The sequence below is a fragment of the Erinaceus europaeus genome, chromosome 12 (genome assembly GCF_950295315.1).
Source record: "Erinaceus europaeus chromosome 12, mEriEur2.1, whole genome shotgun sequence".
NCBI classification, from domain to species: domain Eukaryota; kingdom Metazoa; phylum Chordata; class Mammalia; order Eulipotyphla; family Erinaceidae; genus Erinaceus; species Erinaceus europaeus.
This window is the reverse complement of record NC_080173.1, coordinates 78,167,919-78,192,659: the sequence shown is the minus strand read 5'-3', so window position 1 is coordinate 78,192,659 and position 24,741 is coordinate 78,167,919. Positions and strand designations below refer to the sequence as shown.

General features: G+C 38.0%; 1 protein-coding gene and 1 pseudogene across 2 annotated transcripts in view; one reads left to right on the top strand and one right to left on the bottom strand.

Moving 5' to 3' along the window:
* The window catches only part of GOSR1 (golgi SNAP receptor complex member 1), a 34,236-nt gene extending 9,813 nt beyond the window's left edge, over positions 1–24,423 (bottom strand). Inside the window, exons 1-7 of one of the 2 annotated variants that reach the window (XM_060204100.1) lie at positions 24,349–24,423; positions 21,096–21,216; positions 16,040–16,127; positions 15,321–15,428; positions 14,144–14,235; positions 13,457–13,531; positions 3,768–3,797 (exon numbers count right to left, since the gene is read on the bottom strand). In XM_060204100.1, coding sequence (XP_060060083.1) covers positions 3,768–3,797; positions 13,457–13,531; positions 14,144–14,235; positions 15,321–15,428; positions 16,040–16,127; positions 21,096–21,216; positions 24,349–24,379 — 545 coding nt within the window. In that variant the 5' untranslated portion in view covers positions 24,380–24,423. The remainder of the gene's footprint in view (positions 1–3,767; positions 3,798–13,456; positions 13,532–14,143; positions 14,236–15,320; positions 15,429–16,039; positions 16,128–21,095; positions 21,217–24,348) is intronic. The other variant, XM_060204101.1, reaches the window with a different exon arrangement.
* Positions 10,382–11,133, top strand: LOC103111191 (origin recognition complex subunit 6-like; annotated as a pseudogene).
* Positions 24,424–24,741: the final 318 nt, after the last annotated feature.

Genomic DNA, 24,741 nt, shown 5'->3' with positions numbered 1-24,741 from the left:
GAAGCCACAGACAGTGAAGAGCATGAATTCTTCTTTATATTAAGAAGCCAGGGGTGGGCGGGTGGGGAGAATACAGGTCCATGAAGGATGATAAATGACATAGTGGGGGTTGTATTGTTAAATGGGAAACTGGGGAATGTTATGCATGTACAAACTATTGTATTTACTGTTGAATGTAAAACATTAATTCCCCAATAAAGAAATAAATTAAAAAAAAAAGAAGTCAAGGCATCCTTATCAAACTTGAATATATGTCTGTTTTTTTAAACTGGTACAATTACCATCTCCCCTGTACTTTAATTCAGAAGTAAACAGAGAAGATTAAAAAATAATTTCCACAAAGCACTTTGTATTCCTTAGAGACTGGATATTATCATCATACATTATGTTATTATCTTGTTGAATATGCATGATTTCCAGTACCACACAAAGTCTATCTAGATAGCCTTTTCCATCTCATTCCATCATCTCGAGTCAAGCTGAGTGAGTTCTAGACTGTTGTTATTTCAAGGGTCAAATACTCAGAGGCAAAAACATAAGCTCCAAATAATATATAATGCTCTTAATATGATAAATCATTGATGTGCTTACTGGAATCTCAACTTTCTTACCTGTTCTGTGAACTCAACTCAGAGACATAACAGAAGACAGTAGTTATACAAATAAAGCTTATGAAAAACTTATATTAGTTTTTTAAAAAAATGACATCAAGGTTTATAGTTATGTACATATTTTAAAATATATCTCCAGAAGGAAAATGTAAAATTCCAATATAGAGAGCATGTAAAGGTAATTATGACACTTTTATATTATTTATATCTAATAATAAAGTCTTAGTCAATGAAATTTCATTTGTGAGGCCTATCACAAATGAACAAAGGAATAAAAGACTTTCTGTTTACTTTTTTGTTCTTTTTAAAGGAACAACACAGTTTGTAACAACAGGACAATTGTTTTCAGATGTTCTTATCCCATGAGATGCTCCAGAATTTTATTGCTAGTCTTTAGGCTCATTTACAACTGAAAAAGCTTAATCAAGGCAGCCTGGACCAGAAGATGAGTTAGAGAGAGGAGAAAAGAAAAGAAAGGCAAAAACAGGAAAATGACCACAGGAAAACTTTTAAGAATCCTGGCCAAATGTGATCTGACTTTATGTGTTGATAAATGACAAGGTGTCACAAGAGACGCATTCCAGTCAACAACCATAAAAATGTTGTTCTGACAGAAAAATCTACTGTTTTTAATTTAAACTAAATTCCAAGATATGGTAACTGTGAATTTCAGAAAGGACTATAATGTATTAAAGACTACTACTAAATAATGATATTAATATTATAATGCAATGGATAAAATAAAATTCCACATCAATATAAATAAATATTTAACATACAAACACTAAAATATTTAGGGACAAAGGAATATTATATCTATAATATATTTCCAAGTAGTTTAAGAAAAAAAAATTGTAAAAAAAAAAAATTGTAGCAAGAAAACTGACAAAATGTTAACATGTGGTAGATCTCAGTAAAGCACACATAGGGATTCTTTGAACTATTGAAATCTTTCAAAATTCAGAAATATATAAAAAAAAAGTAAAACAATTATATTAAAGAATAGAACTAATTAAAGAATTGTAGCTTACCTTGTATCACCCAGGGGTTGCATTAGGCACCATACTAGTATTATCTTTAATTTTCACAATAATTTATTAGGTTGGGCTTTATTTTTTATATTTATTTATTTCCTTTTGTTGCACTTGCTGTTTTATTGTTGTTGTTATTGTTACTGATATTTTATTGTAGTTGTTGTTGTTACTGATATTGTCATTGTTGGACAGGACAGAGAGAAATGAAGAGAGGAGGGAAGACAGAGAAGGGGAGAGAAAGACACACACCTGCAGACCTGTTTCACCGCCTGTGAAGCGACTCTCCTGCAGGGGGGGAGCCAGGGGCTTGAACCTAGGTTGGGCTTTATTATCAGACCTTCATTTAAAACACACACAAGAAAATAAAAGTTCTAAGTAACTTACTCCAAAATAAAGATTTAGTGCAGTCAGGTTTCAATCCAAATTACACTCTGAAGCTCGTTCTATTTCTACAGGTATTACACAAGAGTTTTGGTTCTAGAGCTAGAGACTTGGATATGAGGATTTGAATCCTCAATGCTGTTGATTAACCATGTGACCACAGGAAACTTATCCAAATTTCAACAATGAAAAATCTAAATACTGGGACTGGGAGATAGCTTACTCTTCAGGGCTCACATCTTGCTATACACAAAGTTTTGGGTCCAACCATCTCCCCAGACAATACCTCTGACCCATCTGCATGTGAACTGTCAGGCTCAGGCAAAAATTGGTAGTTATGGGCCCCTTGGAATATACCTAAAAGAGAGCTCCTAGCTTTTTCCAAAATAGAGGCCCCAAATCTCACCTGTTATATTCTTACCTTTAGGTTTCTTATTAAACAATTTGTTCTGCTTTATATCTTAATGCTTTTCAGCCACCAAGTTGCAGATGCTACCATGACACCATCCTGACCTCCCTAGACAGATGACCTTACCAGTGTACCCTGGACCCTCACCTCTCCAGAGCCCTGCCCCACTAGGGAAAGACAGAAACAGGCTGGGTTTATGGCTCAATCTACCAATGCCCAGGTCCAGTGGAGAAGCAATTACAGAAGCCAGACCTTCCACCTTCTGTACCCAGTCATGACCCTGGGTTCATGCTCCCAGAGGGATAAAGAACAGGAAAGCTTCCAATGGAGGGGATGGGATGCGGAACTCTGGTGGTGGGAGTTGTGTGGAACTATTCCCCTCATATCCTATGGTCTTGTCAATCATTATTATTATTAAATCATTAAAAAAAAAGTTTTGGGTTCAAGGCATGGCACCATGTGGGAACACCATGGCACTGGGGAAAGCTCAGAAGATGGTAGAGCAGTGCCATAGTGATTCTCTCTCCCCACCACCTGCTCCTATCTTATCTCTGTCTAAAATAAAGATGAAAAAACTGACATGGCAGCAGTAGAATCATGCAAGTAGAAGGTTGTGGCAGCACAGTAAAAAACAAAACAAAATATAAAAAACTCTAAACATTATTGTAGTAGATTATCTATAACTGCTATAGCAGAAACCAAATCTATACAAATAGTCTGAATAAGACATCCTACTGTATTACCTAATTAAATCTGTTTCCGCTAGAAATGAGACTAGGGGAGTTGGGCTGTAGTGCGGCAGTTTAAGCGCACGTGGCGCAAAGTGCAAAGACCAGCATAAGGATCTTGGTTTGAGCCCCCGGCTCCCCACCTGCAGGGGAGTCGATTCACAAGTGGTGAAGCAGGTCTGCAGGTGTCTTTCTCTCCCCCTCTATCTTCCCCTCCTCTCTCCATTTCTTTCTGTCCTATCCAACAACGATGACAACAAGAATAATTACAACAACAAAAACAAGGGCAACAAAAGGGAATAAATAAAAATAAAACAACTTTACAAAATGAGATTAAAAAGACTTGAAGCTGAAATTACTGAGTATGAATTAGAAAATTAACATTTAATAAATTCTAATATTTTTGGAAACATGTTTTGGGCTTTAATACTCTGACATGGGGAGGGCACAAAAGAAATACATTACCATCTAATAAAATGCTCTTCTTTCAGGAGAATGAATTTGACTTTTAGTTTCAGGTAAATTTGGGAACTATTTAGTTATGGGCAAGTGACAACAGAATACAATAATGTGAAACAAAAACAAACAAACAAAAAATTCCTACCTTATTGTCTCTTCTATCAGCCGATCTGAGCTACAAGTAAAAAAAAAAATGGCATTATTAAAAGCACATTCGAAACTTGTATTCACTTCTTCCTACATTTTACAAATAGGTTAACTTGTTAGTCATTTGTGTGAATACTCATTTTTTAAAGCATCTAGAGGAAATTCTAAACTCTGAAATGAATATATCTATATCTCTAATTGTTATTTTACTTTTATTTGTTAGCTTAAATCTATTTTCTCCAAAGATTTACTATATGAATGTTTTAAATGACAGCATAAAGAAATGAAACTTCTTTAGACATTGGCACCATTATCTACTCAAAACCTAGTAATGATTAATTTGTTGAGACAGTAATGATGTTTTGATGCCATTATGTAGCAATTATTTACAACTTTAAGATTTTCCCTTAAAAAAAAAGAAAGCAAATTTCAGCTTACCATTCTTTAGAATTCAAGAATCTAAATAAAGACATCAAATGCACCTTTGATCTGTTGCCTTTATGTCCTACATATTGGAAAGTTCTAAACAGTCAATTTATGGAGGAGTCTGTAAGTAGCAGTTTGATAAAGGGTCAGCTTTATAGCAGAAAGTGGGAAACTATTAGGTATCTGCATCCATTTGGCACAGGAAAAGGTACACAGTACACACTCAAATAAGCCCTGCATATTTTTCCCAACTACTTTTTTCCTTCCAACATAATTCTAAGTTCATTCTATAAACATGTAAGTTTTGATTTTAATATTAGTGAATAGGAAATCTAAACTACTGGAAGCATCATGGAATAAAGATACACTTTAAAACTGTCACAAACATGTTCTAATAAATCCTATGAGTAAGATTTTCAAAAATTACAAACACAGTGGAGAGAGACTGAGAACTAGGCTTTCAAATACTAGCTCTTCTACTTATGAACTGATGTTAGGCAAGTTATCCTGTGTCTCAGCATTCTCGTCTGTAAAATGGCAATGACAATAAAACCTACTGATAAGATGATAATATACATGTCATGTAGTAAGCACTTGGTGGTTTTTGCTACTATATTAGATCAGCAGCATGAACTAATTCTAAATGTAAGCATAAAGCTGGTATAAATATCCAGATAGTATCTATTGATTATAGAAGATCTATTTTGCTAACCAGTGTATATGGAAGTGCCTGGTAGAGCAAGACAGGGGTTGTTGCAAAGAAAAGATACTAAGTTGGAAGCCGGGCGGTGGTGCAGCAGGTTAAGCGCACATGGCGGAAAGCACACAGACCTGTGTAAGGAAGCGGTTTGAGCCCCCAGCTCCCCACCTGCAGGGAGGGGGTCGCTTCATAGGTGGTGAAGCAGGTCTGCAGATGTCTTTCTTTCTCTCCCCCTCTGTCTTCCCCATCTCTCTCAATTTCTCTCTGTCCTATCCAACTACAATGACAGCAATAATAACAACAACAATGACGATTAACAAGGGCAACAAAAGGGGGAAAAAGACACTAAGTTTCATAAATTTTACAATGGAATTCTAATGCTAGTAAGTAGTTATACTAATGTGTGGTATAACTTATCTGCTGAACAACACACATGCCTTTAATAGTCACAGGTAGCAAAAAGGGCCAATACCTCCTTTTTCTATATAATGATTTGATTGACTGTCCTCACCAGGGCCATCTAGTACTTCAAAGGACATAAACATAAGATATTTCAAAATCCAGACATTACAACAAGAAGGCAAATCTATTGCTGAACTCAACAAACTAATTTTGTGTTTATAGTTTTGTGTTAATAGCCTCAGTGGAGATACAATCAATTACATAATTAAAGCACAAAGAGTACACAATCTACTAATTTGTTAAAAATTTGATAGCTAGTAGTTTATCATGACTCATGTACTGTTCTAAAAAATCTTTCTTGCTTTAACGTCATCAGAGTTCTATGACAGTGAGTTTACCCGTTCCCACCATTTACAGATAAAGAATTTGAAGTCTGGATCACAAAGTAATTGGCACTGTTAGAACCCACACAATAGCAGTGTCACTTCAGAAAACTGACTTGTACCATTTCACTAGGTAATAGCTCCTTCTCCTTGAGAGCTTGTTTGGAGGATCTAGCAGGGGAGCACAGCTACTCATACCCTCAACTGAAGACCGGTCCATCCCTATTTGGGGAAGGCTGTCCTCTTCGACCCAGAGCACAGCTTTGGGAGGGACGCACATGGAGCGGTGAGGGAGGAAAGGGACACCCACCTAGCCAGCCAGATCAGCTGAATTAACCCTGGCGATCAATGGGGTGACAGATGTCGCAGCCAGATCACCCTCACATCTAATAGTTCCTTTTCCTTTCTTTCTCTATAATCAGTTCTAGTTTTTCCTATACTAGTTCTAAAACATCATTCATCCCTACTCTTGAAAAAAAAATCCATACTATTGAGATTTATTCCATCTCCTCATTCCAAATTTTGTCATCATGTAAAGACTCTCCATGTAGTCACAGAGCCCCAGTGATAACTCCAGTGGAAGAGGGGGAGAAAAAAAGCATCTGACAGATTCCACTCAAGAGAAAAATTCTCAAGAGACATGGGACTAGTAAGGCACTTTCTTAATTTGATAGAGAGCATCTACACAGTCTGAACTGCTTTCAGCTGAACAGGAAACGACTAGATATTTTGCCCCCCTGATATTTAGAAAGGGAAAGGAAGTTCATTCTCACCACTCTTAAGCGATACGCTGGTGGGAACTTTAGCCAGTACAATCAATGAAGCACACAAAGGAAATAAAGAGCATACAAATTAGAAAGGAATAAAACTATCACTCTTTGAAGATGACAAAATTTTTTTTTTCTTATTACCAGAGCACTGCTCAACTCTGGCTTATGGTGGTGCAGAGGATTGAACCTGGGACTTTGACGCCTCAGGCATGAGAATCTGTTTGCATAAGCATTATGCTATCTACTCCTGTCTGAAGATGACAAGATTTTCTACATGGAAAATCCCAAATCATTTCTATAAAAACTTTTTAGACCTACTAAGTGAGTTCAGCAAGATGCAAGACACAATACAAGCATGCAACAATTAACTGTATTTCTATATACTATATATCCTATATGTCTATATACACTATCCACTAAGTAATCATAATGATGTCTGACAAAGATACAAAGTAATTCTATGTAGGAAAGATGAAAATTTTAACAAGTGGTTACACAATGGACATCCAGAAGCCAAGAAATAAAAGAAGCTTTATGGAGTTCTCACATCTTATACAAACTTTAATTTAGAGCATATGATAATTTAATACGAAACATTAAATTACAAAGCTTTAAGAAAATCTGGAGCTAAGCATATCATTCACTACTCGTCTAAAAAGCACAACTTTGAAAAGGAAAAAAAAACCTGATAAATTGGACTTACTCAAGATTTAAACTTTTGCTCTGAGGTCAGCAGAATACCTCATTTGGACATTGTGCTGCTTCACCGTGTGTGCGGCCCAGGTTTGAGCCCAACCCCCATCACACTGAAAAAAGCTTTGAGCTGTGTGGCTCCATACCCCATCCCCAGACGTACCCCAGCTCTTTGTTGCTACCTTGAGAAAAATATTTTTCTCTCTGTGATTCTGGTAAGAGGATGAAAAGGTGAACTACAAGCTGGGAAAAATATTTTTATAAGAAATATTTATAAAAATATTTTAATATTTTATATTATAAAAATATTTTTATAAGTATAACCAATAGAACTTGTGCTTTACCATGTATGAAGCTCTGGGTTTCAGCTTCAATACCACAACAGAGAGAGAAACTATGGAGTGGTACAAGGTATCTCTCCCCTCTCTCCCTCTCCACATATCTGAAATTAAAACGTAAAAGAAAGTTGGCCCAGTAGCAGTGGTATCTCACGTCTTGGGACACAAAATAAATAGGAATGTAGGAGACAGCATAATAGTTATGCAAAAAGACTCCCATGCCTGAAGCTCTGAGATTCCAGATTCAATCCCCTATACCACCAAAAGCCAGAGTTGAGTAGTACCCTAGTAAAACAATAACAAAAAAAAAAAAAAAAAGATCATACTAAACTTCAATAAATTCCTCTGCACACTCCAAGTATGTAGTTGTTACTAAGACATCATGGGGCCAGGTGGTGGTGCACCAGGTTGCGGGCTCACATCACCACGCACGGGAACAGGGTTCAAGCTCCTAGGCCCCAGTTTCAAGAGCAAAGGTTCACAAGCCATGAAGCTGGGCTCAGATGTCTCTGTCTTTCTCTGCCTTTATCTGTTCTTTCCCTTTCAATTTCTGTCTCTATCCAAAATAGATTAAAAAAAAATTTTTTTAACGAGTAGAAAAAAGACAATTACATCAATCATTGTAAGATGATGCAGTCTCTCATTTATAGTTAAAAATACAGTCCCTTACAGCCTATATCCTGCTTAGCTGATTACATACATAAACATCTATTAAAACATGTTAATCAAATGCAATTAAGCTCAGTAGAATACAAAAAGCTGTTCGGGTGTTAATTTCTACTTTACAGATATTTAGAAAACAGAGAAAAGCAAAGTAGTATTCTTTTGCAACTTTATAATTACATTAATATCGTAACATATTCTGTTCTAGTTTGGGTAGAACAAGAAATACCTACAACTTTTTTTCATGGTTTATTAATTGCCAAGAACTCACCCAGGAACAAAAGTTCTTTAAACTATAAAGAAAAAAGTGACGGGGCCAGGCGTTGGCACACCTGGTGAAATGCTCACATTACAGTGTGCAAGGACCCGCGTTCAAGCCCCTGGTCCCCACCTGCAGGAGGAAAGCTTCACAAGTGGTGAAGCAGGGCTGCAGTTGTCTGTCTGTCTCTTTTCCTATCTCCTCCTCCGCTCTCAATTTCTGTCTCTGTCCAATAATAAATAAATAAAAATAATTTTTTTAAAAAGTGACTACTTGTCTTCTGTTATGAAACCCAGAAAGCAGGCTTCTAGTCTAACCGTCATGCTTTTAACTGTTGACACTCATTTTATAAAGTCTAAAAAATAATTAATAGAAGCTGCCAAACCCAGTATCTTAAGTTTTCTGTTTCTACTATAGTTACACAATTTTATTGATTTTTAAATTAAAATTTTTCACTCAAATATTTGGATAAAAACTCTGGAAGTGGGGGAACAAAAATGTCTTCCCATTTCTACTCAACCTCCTGTTGTATATGTATTGTGTTTTACATAAGAAACCCAGATGGCCTAGGTAAATGAATAGACGAATTAATGGAAAAGAACAGTGTCCAGACAGAACCACACAAATATAGTCAACTGATCTGTGACAGATCAACCACGTTAACTCCGTGGTGAAGTCTTTTCAACAAATGGTGCTAAGACAGCTGAATATCCACATGCAAAAAAGGAAAATATACTCGTCATATATCTCCCCCCCAAATAACTCAAAACCTATCACAGACATAAATATAAAAGTGTATATTACTGACCGCTCCCCCAGAGCCCTGCCCCAGTAGAGAAAGAGAGAGACAGGCTGGGAGTATGGATTGACCTGTCAACGCTAATGTTCAGCGGGGAAGCAATTACAGAAGCCAGACCTTCCACCTTCTGCACCTCACAATGACCTTGGGTCCATACTCCCAGAGGGATAAAGAATAGGGAAGCTATCAGGGGAGGGGATGGGATACAGAGTTCTGGTGGTGGGAATTGTGTGGAGTTGTACCCCTTATCCTATGATTTTGGCAATGTTTCCTTTTTACAAATAAAAAAAGTAAAAAAGTAAAAAAAAAAAAGTGCGCATTATATATAATAAATATATGTAATTATATATTTGCATAGGTGTAAATATGAAATACAAACTGAAACTTCTGGAAATTTTAACATAGGAGGTCTTTGGTGACCTTGGGTTTGACAACCAACTTTTAGAATTAGTATGAAAAATATCATGAAAGAAAACCTAACGGGGGTGGGGGGAGCGGGGCTGGGTGGTGATGCATCTGATTAAGTGCACATAATGTGAAGTGCAAGGACCGAAGCAAGGATCCGGGTTCAAGTCTCTGTTCTCCAACTGCAAGGGGGACACTTTACAAGTGGTAAAGCAGGTCTGCAGGTGTCTATTTCTCTCTTTCCCTCTTCCTTATCCCTACCCCTCTCAAGTTCTCTCTGTCTTAGCCAATAAAATGGAAAAAAATGGCTACCAGGAGCAGTGAATTTGTAGTGCCAGCACTGAGCCACAGAAATAACCCTGGAGGCATAAAAAAAAAAAAAAACTAATAGTAAGCTAAACATCATTACAATTAAAATCATCTACCTGATAACACATTAAGGAATGAAAAGCCAAACTGCAGACTGAAAGGAAATATTTGCAAAACACGTAATGTTAAAAGGCCGTTATCTAAAACAATCAAAGAACTTTTAAAATCCAACAAAAAATGTGCAAAATATCTGTATAGGCATCTCATTTGAGAAGATAAACAGATGGAAAATTAACATGAAATAATGCTCAACATCACCTGTCATTATGGTTCTACAAGCTGAAATAATTAGATACCACTAGATATCTACTAGAATGACTGGAGCCAAAACACAGAGCAAGTCAATACTGGCAGGGATGAAGAGAATCAGGAACTTTCTTAGAAAGACTGAGAGTGTGCGGCGCGATGGAGTTGGGGCTGCTTAGGCGTTTAGCCCCACACATGGGCATCTCTGAGCCCAAGGTACTGAGGAAAGCATAAGAATACTTTTCACTGTCCCACATAAAGTGTGTTGCCTTGTCTGCACATAGCAATGTTATCATGTGCCTGGACCTTGCAGCTTCCCCATATGAAGTGCCCCTTGGACAGGGCATATTTAATTAAACTTTCTGGTTTGAATAAGAAGATATATCAGAGCTGTCTTAAATCTTTTGAGTATTTACTGGGCCTGAATTCAAATATTGTTGTAAGAGAGCTTGCTGCACAATTTAGTTGTACAGAAGCAGAGTACATGGCTTCAAAGATGCTGCAAAGCTATGAGTCCGGTCTTCCACAGACACAGCAAGTGGGTCTTGACTTATCCAGGCCACTTTTTACCACAGATGCACTACTTTCAGCATACAAGACTCTAAATCTGAAAGTGGATAAAAATAAAATGGTAGGTATATCTGGCATGAAAAAAGGCATATTTGACCATCTATGTAAACCACTAGAAAAGATTGCTCAGCAGACTGATCGAGAACCTAGAGATTCTGCTGTTCCAACTGTGAAGAAAAGGAAAACAGTGTCTGAACCTCCAGCAAAGTAAATTTCTTGAAAAGGTAATAGAGATGCCACATAAAACACAAAAAGGTGAAGATGTGACATAGGATTATGAAGAATGAAAAAGGAAAATTTTGGAAAATGCTGCCAGTGCACAAAAGGCTAAAGGAGAGTGACTTAAGCTTCCAGACTGCCATGTGCTACAAACCAACAGGAGTTTGGATTTTTTGTTTTATTGTTTCTAGAAAGGATCCTAGAACTATTGCCTTAACAGTGAAGAAGGCCACACTAAACTGAGTTCTGGGCGGCAAACTGAGCTTTGATATGAGCAACAAATTCATTAGATCAGCCACAGTGCCTGATGGCATTGCCTTGGCTTCATTATAAAATGTGTACTACTGATAGAACTGTGAACCAGTCTTCAGGGAGAAAGCTGACAATACTATATAAAAGCTTTAAAAAAAATTAATCCAGCAATTCCAAGTCTAGAAATTTATTATGAAGTAATTATGAACACATATAAAGATGTACAGTAAAACACAGCATACACAATATACATAAATGTAAAAACAAGAAGGAATACAAAGATCAACATTATGGAAATGCTTACATAAACTATGAGTTACTTATACCATGGAGTAATATGTACTACTGAAAAGTCAAAGAACTATGTGAAAAATTTGAAATCCTTACACAAAAGAAAAGGTTCACAATTTGGGAGTCAGGTGGTAGCGCAGAAGCTTAAGTGCACATGGCGCCAAGCACAAGGACCGGCATAAGGATCCCGGTTTGAGCCCCCAGCTCCCCACCTGCAGGGGAGTCACTTCTCAAATGGTGAAGCAGGTCTGCAGGTGTCTGTCTTTCTCTCCCCCTCTCTTCCCCATCTCTCTTCATTTCTCTCTGTCCTATCCAACAAAGACGATATTAACAACTACACTTGTTTTAGCATCAATTTATTAACTAAACTTGATGTTAACTATTAATTTTTTAAAGGTAATAACTACAGAAATGCAGATATAATCGAATCTTTCTGTGTTACTTTAATGTGCTATCACTTAAATTATCTTGTACTACAAGAATATATTACTATATCTTGGGTATAATGTGAAATTCTTTTATGATGGTCTTTTAAAAAGTATCTTATTTATTGGATAGAGACAGAGAATTTGGTAGGACAGAGAAACTGAGAGGGAGAGGGGATAGAAGAGAGACATTTGCAGCACTACTTCACTTGTGAAGTGTCCCCTTGCAGCTGGGGGTCAGGGGGTTGAACTTAGCATTATAATATGTATGCCATACAGGGAGCACTACCACCTGGCCCCCTTTATGATGGCCTTCAATAAATAAAAAAAAAGAACTACCAAAGCTACAAATATCAGCTAAATGTTTTTCTAGGAAAGACTGCCCTCTTGTGCCAATCATTAATATTCAACTGAAAGAGCACTAGTAATTATTCCCAACACTAGAAGAATCTAGGCTTTTTTGGGGGGGGGGGGGTCTTAATTTTTTTTTTTTTTTTGCTTTTAAATTTAGCAGCTGTATTTAAAAGAATGGTCTTTTAAAGAAAAATTAACTGAGCAGTGAGCTTATATGGACATGAGAAATTCATGATGCTCAGCAGCAAATATCAAGAAAATTTTTGATCATGAAAACTCAGGTACTAGAGGCTGAGCTCAGAAACTATTACATAATATTAGTACATGGCAGAGGAAAAAGTAGATTAAAAAGGGATAGAGTATGGTGACATGTTTAAAAATAATATGTACAAACAGTACAACTTAGCTTTAGACATTTTTTCCTGAATTCTTGGAAAATAAGCTATTTCCTGTGGATTTGACATATAGCCAATTATCTTGTATAACTTCTTGATATATACAGTATTATCAGACCATTCAAACATTATTCATCTCAGTATTATCATTATTATTATCAATACTAGTAACCACAGACAAAAATATGAGGAGACTAGCTGAAGTAAAGAAACAATAAAGCAATAAAAGACATTACCTAGAGCCAAGTGGTGGTGCACCTGGTTAAGCACACACGTTACAGTGCACACCACCTGCAGGGGGAAAGCTTCACAAGTTGTGAAGTAGGGCTGTAGGTGTCTCTCTGTCTCTTTCCCTCTCTATCTCCTCTACCCCTCTCAAACCCTCTCTATCCAATAACAAACAAAATAAAACAATTATAAATAAATAAATAAATAAATAAATAAATAAATAAATAAATAAAGGCACATTACCTATAATTGACACAAACATAGATTTTTGTTTGCTTTATGGTTAACAGAGCTTGGTTACTTAATAGCACATCTTTCCAAATTATGGTTAACTTATAATAGTGAGAATTTCACTTCTATCAAAAAGAATTATTAAGAGTTAAATTCATCAGCATTAAGAAAGTACTTCCTATGATACATATCATAGATGTGTGTTATATAAGTAAACCAATTAGTAAGTATGAGAAATAACACAGTATGCATATGCCCAATATACTTACTTTCGCAGGTGGTCATGTTCTTTCAAAAATAGTTCAGTTCTTCTGTTGTTTACTCCAGAACCACTTTTATATGACCTGGAACAATACAAAATGAAGCATTTAAGAACATTTTGGGGGGAGTCAGGCAGTAGCACAGCAGGTTAAGTGCACATGGCGCAAAGCGCAAGAACCGGTGTGAGGCTCCCAACCTGCAGGGGAGTCACTTCACAGGTGGTGAAGCAGGTCTGCAGGTGTCTATCTTTCTCTCCCCCCCACCCGCCCTCCCTTCCTCTCTCCATTTCTCTCTGTCCTAGCCAACAAAGACAACATCAACAACAACAATAGCTACAACAATAAAACGAGCAACAAAAAGGGAATATTTAAAAAAAGAGAGCTTCTCCATAGTTTTCAATGAACAATTAATGATTATCAAATCACTAATAAAAAATGACAAAAAAAAAAACCTAGTAAAACACATACACACACAACACACACACACACACACACACACACACATTCCCATCATTGGTAGGGGTCAATGATAACAGGAAGAACTGGAGCTAGACCAACAAAGTAGGTTGGTAATGTATTATAAGAGTGATGTTTAAAGAGCAGTCAAATTAGAAAAAGAAAACTTGAGACCTAATCAAGATTCTGCCTCTCAATTTGTTGTTAATCATTCTACAAATAACATAAATGGTAACTTACTCAATATCCTTCCGCACCGATCCCATGAGATTCTCTCTCTCCCGTATTGCCATAAAATTTGCTTTGGTTTTATGGAATTCATGTGTATAATCCTGCAATAAATTGATGACCAGCCTCAATGCAAATTCATTCATATATTCATTCTATTGAATGAGTGATGCTATCATATACATTTCTGTCAAGAAAACTACTAATTAAGAAATTAAATTGCATGAGTTGAATTCAATCCCCCCTCCCCCAAAGTTGACAAGAGATAAAAAAAAATTATGACATTACAATCACATTCCTGAAAAACGGACTTCTTTCAAGTGAATGCAATTCAGTGCCAGAATAGTGCCATTACATCACCATTTTTCTTATCTTTTTGTACCTTGTCTTATGAAGAATTACAAAGAAAAACAAATTCTATGATAAAATGGCATTTTTGTTTTTTGTTTTCAGAGACAGAGAGTGAAAGAAACCACAGCACCAAAGTTTCCTTCGGTTAAGGGGGTTAGGGGTGGGAGCTTCAATCCTGAGGAACACACAAGGCAAAGCAGCACACTATCCAAGTGAGCTCTTTCGCTGGCCTGACAAAATGATTTCAAACTGTCCAGGTAAAACTTTCTAGTTTTATGCTCCTCAGTAAAGTTTAATACATTCTTATCTAGTTTATACAAAAAGATTATATGGTTTCTTTCATTGTATACACTAACAGACTAGTTGCATGTAGAAAAATTATTTCTTTATGTGTTAATTTTATAATCCAGCCTCTGATTTTTGTGTCTAATAATATTTAGTTAGTTCTTTCTTTCTTTTTTTTTTTTTTTTTTAACAGAGCACTACTCAGCTCTGGTTTATGGTGGTGTGATGGGATTGAACTTGGGACTTTGGAACCTCAGGCTTGAGAGTTTCTTTGCATAACCATTATGCTATCAAACCCTCTCCCCTTGGTTTTCTTGATTGTGTTGGATTTACAATCTTGTCCCTGCCACTTAACACACAAACTTTGCCTCTTCCTTTTCAACACGTTGTTAGTTTTTTACTATCTTACTAACAAGAATTTACTTAGCAGTGTTAAACAGCTGTGTTGTCTTTGTTGTTTTCTCAATGGGAACGTTTTGAGTGTTCCATCCTTTCCCTTTCTCATTCTTTCATTAATAAATCTTTACAAAAACCTCAAGCCCATCTATATTACCTGTAATATATCTCTATGTCGCTGTAATGTATGCATTAGTGCTGCATTCAAGGAGGGAACACCTGCGTTGTTGGTATATTCTGCCATTTTATCATTTACTCCTGTAAGCTAAAAAGAGGAAAAAAAGAATCAGAAAAATAACTTAAAAAGCACTGGAAAAGATTAAAATACATTATTTTCCCATGTACACCTTTAAATGACACCACAATAAAACAAGAAAATGGTAGGCTGAAATTCTATCTTTTTCCCAATTTATTCACAAAGGCTGGTAACACTGATAGGACCCGGGGATTACTGTCATCAATTTCACAAGGCCTAAAAAATATGGAATCAATCTAAATTTCCATAAACAGATTACAGGATAAAGGAAATCATGAGATCTATAATCAAGGCAATACTACTCTGCCAACAGAAAAGATGACACTGTGCCATGTGGGACTTTGGTGATGGGTGTGGGGAGTTGTATACTATGCATGTAGGTGTGAAACGATACTCCTCAATTTTTATATTGTAAACCAATGTTTATTTTAAAAAATAGCTGTTTGTTTTGTTTTAACAATTCCTGGACAGATAAGCAAAGAAAAACTTTCAAGTACAGAGGCATGCAACTTAAGTAAAATGGTGGTTTAAATAAACATGTCTGCATTAAAATAATCTAGCAATATGTTTAACAAGCACACAGTTATTAACAAAATAGTCATTTAACAAAAAGTACCTACCCTTGCCAAAAGCTGTTCAATCTCAATTGCCATTGTTTCAAACATCCTGTCTTGGCTTGATCCATTTAAAAGGGGTGTTGTGTCAGAGCTAAAGAGAATTCAAGAAAAGATAATCCATTCTTAAATTTAGTCTTTTTTAGAAAATAAAATGTACTAGAATAAGATTATTCTTAAAGAGACCAATGTAACTCAGACATTCTGTTTCTTAAGAAGTTATTATTTTTCACAAGTTTGTTTATAAACACCACACATAGACTAAGTACTAAATTCAGACAAGATCAGGCATGTTCAGGGTGGTATGGCTATAGAGCCAAGTACTAAATTCAGTACAAAATACAATAGGAGGTACAATTTTCCCAAACTCTAATATACCCAGTCTTTATGATGTAAAGGAATTCAAAGTGCTGTAGTCCAGGAGGTGACGCAGTAGATAAAGCATTGGACTCTCAAGCATGAAGTCCTGAGTTCAATCCTCAGCAGCACATGTACCGGAGTGATGTCTGGTTCATTTTCTCTCTCTACTCCCATCTTTCTCATAAATAAATAATAAAATCTTTTAAAAAAGAAATTCAAAGTGTTTATTTACTGTTTTCCAAATAAAAGTTATTTAACCAATCACAATATACAATTAAATAATAACTAAAGACTGGTCTGGGAGGTGCTGCAGTGGATAAAGGGTTGGACTCTCAAGCATGAGGTCCTGAGTTCCATCCCCAGCAGCGCATATGCCAGAGTGATGTCTGGTCCTTTCTCTCTCTCCTATCCCTCTCATTAATAAATAAATACTTTAAAAAAAATAATAACTAAAGGAATAAATTATGTAAAATAAAACTGGAGAACTATGTTGTATTATGAAAGAAGAGACAATGAAATGCATAACAGATAAAGTTATGGGATCTAATAGGAATAGCTTTTTAAAATTTTCCCCTGGGGGCTGGGCAGTGGCACAGCGGGTTAAGTGCACATAGCACCGACGGGTGTAAGGATCCCGGTTCAAGCTCCTGGCTCCCCACCTGCAGGGGGGATCGCTTCACAAGTGGTGAAGCAGATCTGCAGGTGTCTATCTTTCTCCCTCCCCTTCTCAATTTCTCTCTGTCCTACCCAACAACAACAGCAGCAATAACAAGGGCAACAAGGTTAACAAAAAGGGGAAAAAATGGAACAGTGGATTTGTAGTACAGGCACCGAGACCCAGTGATAACCCTGGAGGCAAAAAAAAAAAAAAAAATCCCTAAGCAATTTTGGCTCCTTAGGCCCAAGTGATATGCTCTGGGTAGAAAAATACATTATGACTTTTTTTTTTTTTTTTGACAACCTAGTATTATTATAGGAGCAGCTCTTGGCTATACTAATCACAGATAAATTTCAGGCAGTGACTATGTTTTCTAGTCTTATTGAAGACTTTGTTCTGTCCTGTGATAGCACTTGAGTGCAAGATATGAAAATGGACGAAACTGTCAGCTTAACATTTAAAAAAAGTACCTTAGCAGGGTCAAGGGACAGTTCATCTAGCAGAGGCCTTGGATTTAAGCTCTGGCATTGCCTGAGTTAACAATTCCAGGCTGAGCTCCAGGGATGGAGCAATAAGGTCTCTTTTCCTTCTCTCTGCCTCTCTTCTCTCTAAAATAAGGCATTAAAAACTTATCCCAGGGAGGCCATTCAGCAGTGATATCACATGCATGAAGCCCTCAGTTCATTCCTCAGCACCACATTAAAAAAATACTTTGATACCACTTCCATTTTCCACATACATTTCCAAAACACTAGTAATAAACAATGAAAGAGGCAAAAGGGAGCTAAGAAAATATATTTTTATTTATTTTTTAAAAGTTGTGGTGCTAGGGTCTTGCACATGCGAGGTTCCATTGCTCCCAGGCTGACTTCTTCCTTTTGTAATTTTAGAGAGAGACATCACAGCACGTTCTGCCATCTGTGGGGCTTCCCCTGGTATCATGGTGCCTCCACATGGTGCTGAGGTACAAACATGGGGTCTTGTGCATGGTAAGGTGCACACTCTTACCAAGTGAGCTATCTCCCGACCCTGGTGGATTTTTAAGATGCTTAACTAGGCTGAAGTTTTCATTTCTTTTTGACATATTTCCATTCGTTTGCCTGTGGTTCTCTCTTAGAATGTGCCCATATTTCTCCTGCCAGATATATGAAAAAGATCAATGGCCGATGAACACATGCTCCACGAGAAGGGAATCTGCCAAGATAACATGATGATAGTTGTACTAGATTTAATAATAATGTATTCGTTAATAATGTGCTTATTAAAAAAAAAAATTCTTGGCAGGGGTAGGTAGCGTAGTGGTTATGCAAAGAGACTCTCATGCAAAGTACCAGGTTCAATCCTCTGAACCGCCATACACCAGAGCTGGACAGTGCTCTGATACAACAAAAAAAACTATTGACTACAATGCTGAGGACTCTGGGAAGAGGAAGACTTGGGTTCATAACCAAATCTCAGTTTTTGCATTTGGGCTCATTACCTGCATAATGAATCTACCACTCTCAATAGTCATTTTTTCCCTTTTTTTTTCTTTCTACTTTATTTGCTAAGACAGAGATAAATTGAGAAGGGACAGAGAGGGAAAGAGAAAGAGATACCTGCAGCACTGGTTTACTACTTGCAAAGCTTCTACTCTGCAGGTAGGGAATTTGAACCCTTGTGCATGTTAACTTGTGAGATCAACAAGGTGCACCAATGGCTGACTTCAGTTTTTGCTGTTTTTAATATTGGTTGAAAAATATCCCACCTAGCACCAATCCTCAAAAATCACTGTTTACAATAAAGTGAGGATAACAATTCTGCTATCAGTAATTGCTTTGCTAGGTCTGTAGGAACATTTTTACTCATAAAAATGTTACCAGTAGTCCTTTTTCCTTTATTTTTTAAATCTGTATTTATTTATTGGATAGACACAGCCAGAAATTGAGAAGGAAGGGGTGGCAGAGAGGGAGAGAGACAGAGAGACACCTGCAGCCCTGCTTCCCACTTCTGAAGCTTTCCCCCTGCACGTGGGGATTATCAGTAGTCTTTATAGAATTCTTAAACACTTTATTCAATCATTAATTAGCAAAAAGTAGAAACTATGTTCACCAACAGAATAAGCTGTGAATGCCCAGAAGACAACAAAGCTTGTCACATAATAGACTTCAATGCCTGGTGGTCCCAGGTTCAATCACCAGCACCGCCAACAGCCAGAGCTGAGCAGTGCTCTAGAAGGAAAAAACAAAGAAACAAAAAACTGTGATACTATCCTATAATGTAATACTATAGGTAGTCAATGAATATACCACAAATAAATGTATTCATAAACTTTTTTGCCTCCAGGGTTATTGGGGGGCTCAGTGCTGGCACTACAAATCTACTGCTCCTGGAGGCCATTATTTTTTCTTTTTACTGGATAGGGCAGAAAAATTGAGAGGGGAAGGGGAGACAGAGGAGAGAAAGATAGACACCTACAGCCCTGCTTCTCCACTTGTGAAGTGATGCTCCTACAGGTGAGGAGGTGGGGGACTCAAACCGGGACTCTTGTGGAGGTCCTTATGAATACTCTGTGCACTTAACTAAGTGCACCACTGCTGGACACCCACTTAAAATATATATATATATGATAGAGACAGAAAGAAATTGAGAGGAGAGGGGAGATAGTGAGGGAGAGAGACAACTGTAGCTTTCCCCCTGCAGGTGGGTACCAGGGGCTTGAACCTGGGTCTCTGCACACTGTAATGTGAGCATTTAACCAGATGCACCACTCCCTAGCCCTTCATAACTTCATCTTAAAGATGATATTCAACAAAAAAGCAAAGTGTAGAATAACTATAATAGGAAGCTACTGCTTAGTGCCATAAATACACATAGTGAAATAGGAAGACTAAGGGGAGTAAGAAGACGGGTACTATAAGGGGTTTCACTAAAACTGATAAGCATTCTTTCTGTTTTACTTTCAAGAAGATACATTTAAAAATATATATTCTGACTAATTATTATGGTTAATAATACAGCAAGGAACATTTTAAAACAAAAATGTTTTATTTTTGTTAAGTACTTTTTTTCTGGCAGGTTTTCACTTGGACTTTATGCTTACAGGATTACCTCTTTACGATACTTTCTTTTTATTTTTAGAGATAAGAGATAGAGATAGAAATATATTTAGAGAGGGAGACAGAGAGGAGGGTGAGTGGGAGAAGGCACACCACAGCACTGATTCACAACTCTTGAACTTCTCTGTGTGGTATTCTCATATGGTGGCTTGTGGCTAGACCGCTCTGTGAGCTCTCTCCCAGTAAGTATTTTTGAATACACTGGAAAAAAAAAAATGTCATTACTTAAATCCAGAGCTATTTTGATTTGATATACCCTTGGATAAAACATGAGCAAAACAAGCATGACTACAAATAGCTCCAGGATAATAGTGAATTTAACATTTTAATAGAACAATCAGGGATGGGAAGGTAGTTTACTCAGTACAGTGCACTTGGTAGTGAGTATTTCTTAATGTGGGAGACAGAGATAGGGGTGTCTATGTACTATTCTTTAAACTGTTATAAGTATTAAAAACATTTCCTATTTTTTTAAACAAATGGATGGCCTATAGTAGCATATGCCTATTTTTTTTTGAAGAGTCAAATTTTAAAATAGCTTAGATGATTAATAGTAAAGATACACAGTGCATTAGGTTCACTCTAAACCATCAGACTAGTGTGTATATTTTGCACTTGGATAGTTCCTTGAATACTCAGCAACTAAAAGATACAAGAAACACAACCACAATTACAATGGCTGAACTAGAATACTTATTTGACACAAACTTATTCTTAAGCCTTAGCATTTTCTTCCAAATTCTTTTGTCACAACCTTTGCATTCAGACACTTTCTTCTTGTCTCAAGAAGATAAAATCCTATGTCACTAAATAAACAAAACAATCATTAACAAAGAAGAAAAATACCAATAATTCACTACTGACCAAGTTACAGTATATATGTGTCAGTTTTTAATACTTTAAAAACGATGTGTTTTAAGGCAGAAGAGACAGAATCTGGTAGCACCTATACCTGTCGCGTCTTCCATCTCGAGTGCTGCTGTGACTATGACTTGTACACAGTTTACTGAAGGAAACTAGTTTTAGGTCAAGTTCATTTTCCAGCTGCCGAGCTTGTTTCCTAAGATCTTTAACCAAATTAGAAAAGCAAATGATTAGATAAAAAAGGCCTTCACTAGACATGAAAATCCCAAAACTTTCCTGAAAACACACACACAATACAAATAATCATATACTGATATATACCAACCCCTAATCCATAAAGAAAGTGTTTTAAAGAGGAAACCAAGACTTACCCAGGAAAAAAAACCATCACTTATTTAAAACAGATGAGACAAGTTAAAAACAAAACAAAACAAAAAAAAACACTGGGAGATAGAAAACTTCAGCTTTATCCAAAAGACAGTTTGAGGGTTAAGTGTCCTGATATCTTTGAAATTCTTTCCACAGTAGTAAAATTTCATAAATCAGAGAACAGAAGAGGATATAAATCACAAAGGAGCTGAATATAATTGGTGATCAGCATGAACAATATTATTGAGCCACCTTTCAAGGCCAATGTTTTTGAAAGATGGTAGGGAGGAGAGGAGCAGAGAGGGAGAGACACCAAAGCATGCCTGCACCACCCGTGGAGTTTCTACTGTCTGTGGCTCAATCTATGATGGTGGGATTCACCCCAGTCTCAAGCATGAGGAAGTGTGCACTTTACCCACTGAGTCACCACCAGACCCCACCACTGTTTTTGACAAGGCTTTTCATAGCTCTTTAGTTCCTCCAATTTACTAAACTCATGAAATTCTGGGTTTATGCATTTGTTATTGCTTTGCTGTGCTAGGGAATGAACCCATTCAGCCTCCATGGGCAGAGTTTTCTATTCTTTAGAAAGAGAGGGAGGCTGCACCTGGTTAAGTGCACACAGTAGGAAGTGCAAGGACCAGTGGAAGGATCTGGGTTCCAACCCCTGCTCCCCACCTGCAGGGAGGGAGAAAGCTTCATAAGCGGTGAAGCAGGTCTGCAGGTTATCTGTCTCGCCCCCCTCTTCATCTCCCCCTCCTCTCTCAACTTCTCTCTGTCCTATCCAATAAAATGGAAAAAATGGCTGTCAGGAGCACTGGAGTCATAGTGCTGGTACCGAGCCGCAGCCATAACACTGGAGGCAAAAAAAAAAAAAAAAGAGAGGGGAGAGGAAGAGAAACCATGGTTCTGTTCTACCATCTATAGAATGGCATCCAGGTGTTGTCCATGATGCTCACATGTGGCATTAGAGCTCAAACCCAGGGCCTCACCAGTAAGGTAAATACTCTGTTGGGTAAGCTATTAAGCTATTTCCTAGTCCCCAGGATTACTAAATTAATTTTTTTTAATTCTCTACTAGGGTTATTGCTGGGGTTCAGTGCCTGTACAACTCCATTGCTCCCAGAAGTAGTGGAGGTGGCTCTCCTCTGTGTGTGTCTCTCCCTCTCCACCTCTCATCTTTTTTAAAGGAGGAAGGGAAGGGGAGGGGAGGGGAGGGGAGGGGAGGGGAGTGGAGTGGAGGGAAAAGAAGGGAAAGGAAAGGAAGGGAAGGGAAGGGGAGGGGAGGGGAGGGGAGGGGAGGGGAGGGGAGGGAAGGGAAAAAGAAATGCCTCCTGTAATGGTGGAGTCATATAAGCCCCAAGCTCCAGCACTAACCCTGATGGAAAAATAAAATAAAAATCATACCTATATATAGATATAGGTTTGCCTATGGACCAAATCTCAGAATCTTAGTTCTGCTATGAGACTCCTTAGCAATGTATTCCATCTATCAATTAGTTTTCTGCTTTCTGAACCCCTACCTTTAGGATGTGTCTATACACTAACAATCATGTGCTTAAAAACAGCTGGCATGAAGTAGGTAGGCTGTCAATAACCAGCTACTATATATTACAAAATATAAACTAAAAAAGATAATAGTCTAATGACTAGTATCAAAAACATTAGTAGCCACCTCAACATAATTTTTTTTTAAAACAAAATTTTTAAGCTATTATGTAAATACAATTCCAACAGGCCTTTAAATTCTATTCATTTGGCAGAGCTGAGGCCTCACGTTTGTAACTGCACTTCTTCTGGGCAGCTTTTTTCCACACAGTGGTAGACACAATACTGGAGCTTCCCCCATGTGGTGCCACCGGCCATGGTGGTGGGGATCCACCCTGGGCAGTGCATGGCAGCGCAGGCTCCCTACCAGGTGAACTACCTCTAGGCCTCTCTGACTTTTCTTTCTTTTCTTTTTGTGTGTGTGTATGTGTATCTCTGACTTTCCTGTACATGTTGTAAACATAAACATGCTTCTCTGTAATTAGTAATTGTCTCCTCCAATAGATAATGAATAGAAAACATTTAAGTAAAAGCATTTTTTAAACGGCAGACAAGCAAGGATAAACTGTGTGCGAACCACGATTCTTAGACCCAGAGGCTGATACTGACTATACTGTGGCAGGTGGTGGTCTCCAGACGTTTCAGTGGGTTGCAAAAGGATTGAAAGGGATTCAGAGAGTACTTTTTTGTTGTTGCACTAGTGCGATGTAAACTGCAAGAAATACGGTGTTTTATTAATGTAAGCCTACTTTATTGGCTCATTAGTGTCAGAAACGGGTGCACCTGTCCAGTCACAAGACCCTCCCCCTTCTTCGGATGCACACAGCAAGTGAAAGAACTCTAACTTACACTGGTTCTCTCACGTTCTCTTTTCAACAAAACCACCCCCCACAGCAGAAGACCAAGTTATTTCCTCTGTCTTCCAACGCCCAATCGAAGTCCGAGCCCAAGGGGACCTGGGGGAAGTTCCTCCTCCCTCTTTTCCTATTCAGTTGTCCAACACTGATCTCAATTTTAAGGCGCTTCTGACTCCTCCAGTCTCAACTCGGGATTTTGTTTTGTTTTGTTTTCTCACTGCACACTTGTTTATTCTCAGTTTTCCTCAAGCCTTTTTGTCCGCTCCTCACTCCCTCAGCCCAGTTCTCCTCTGGAAACTCGGGCTCTTCTAGCCTCTGCTCACGCTCTGCAGCTCAGCCCCTGTCCCGGTCCTGCTGCCTCTCATGGCCATCAGCCTTCTTTCTGCTCCGCGCCGGGGCTGCTCAGCTCCCAGGCCCCGGGGCTTCCATTAGACAAGCTCTGCCCTTAGTCTCGCCACTTCAGAGGCCTGGCTCTTTCCCTCACTGCCTCCCCCGCCACGACCTGTCCTCACTCAACCACTCGGCCGGTCCGCAAGACCCACCCAGACGCCTCGTCCTCACCTTCCCAGTAATTGCTAGTTCCTGCCGCCATCTTTGTTGTCCAACGTCAGTGGGGCTAGGAGAGTAGAGGAGAAGCGAGGCAGAGCGTCACCTCCGCTTCTTCTTCCGCCCCGGCGCCGGGGCCTATGGGATAACTGAACCTCCACAGACATCGCCACCTGGCGGTTAACCTATCATTTTACACCCTTTAAGAAAAGACTGAAAACCAGAGCCTTGACACTCTTGAGTGTCTCTTCCTCTTGCTCAGACCAACTTTCCAACCCTCAAACCTGCAACATTGCCCTAAATTAACTTATCCTCTCTCGAAGCAGAACCCTACTCGACTGAGAAGAAAGTGATCCTCAGAACGCAACTCCCAGTTTCTCTCACCTCTCAAATGTGTTTTCAGCCAGT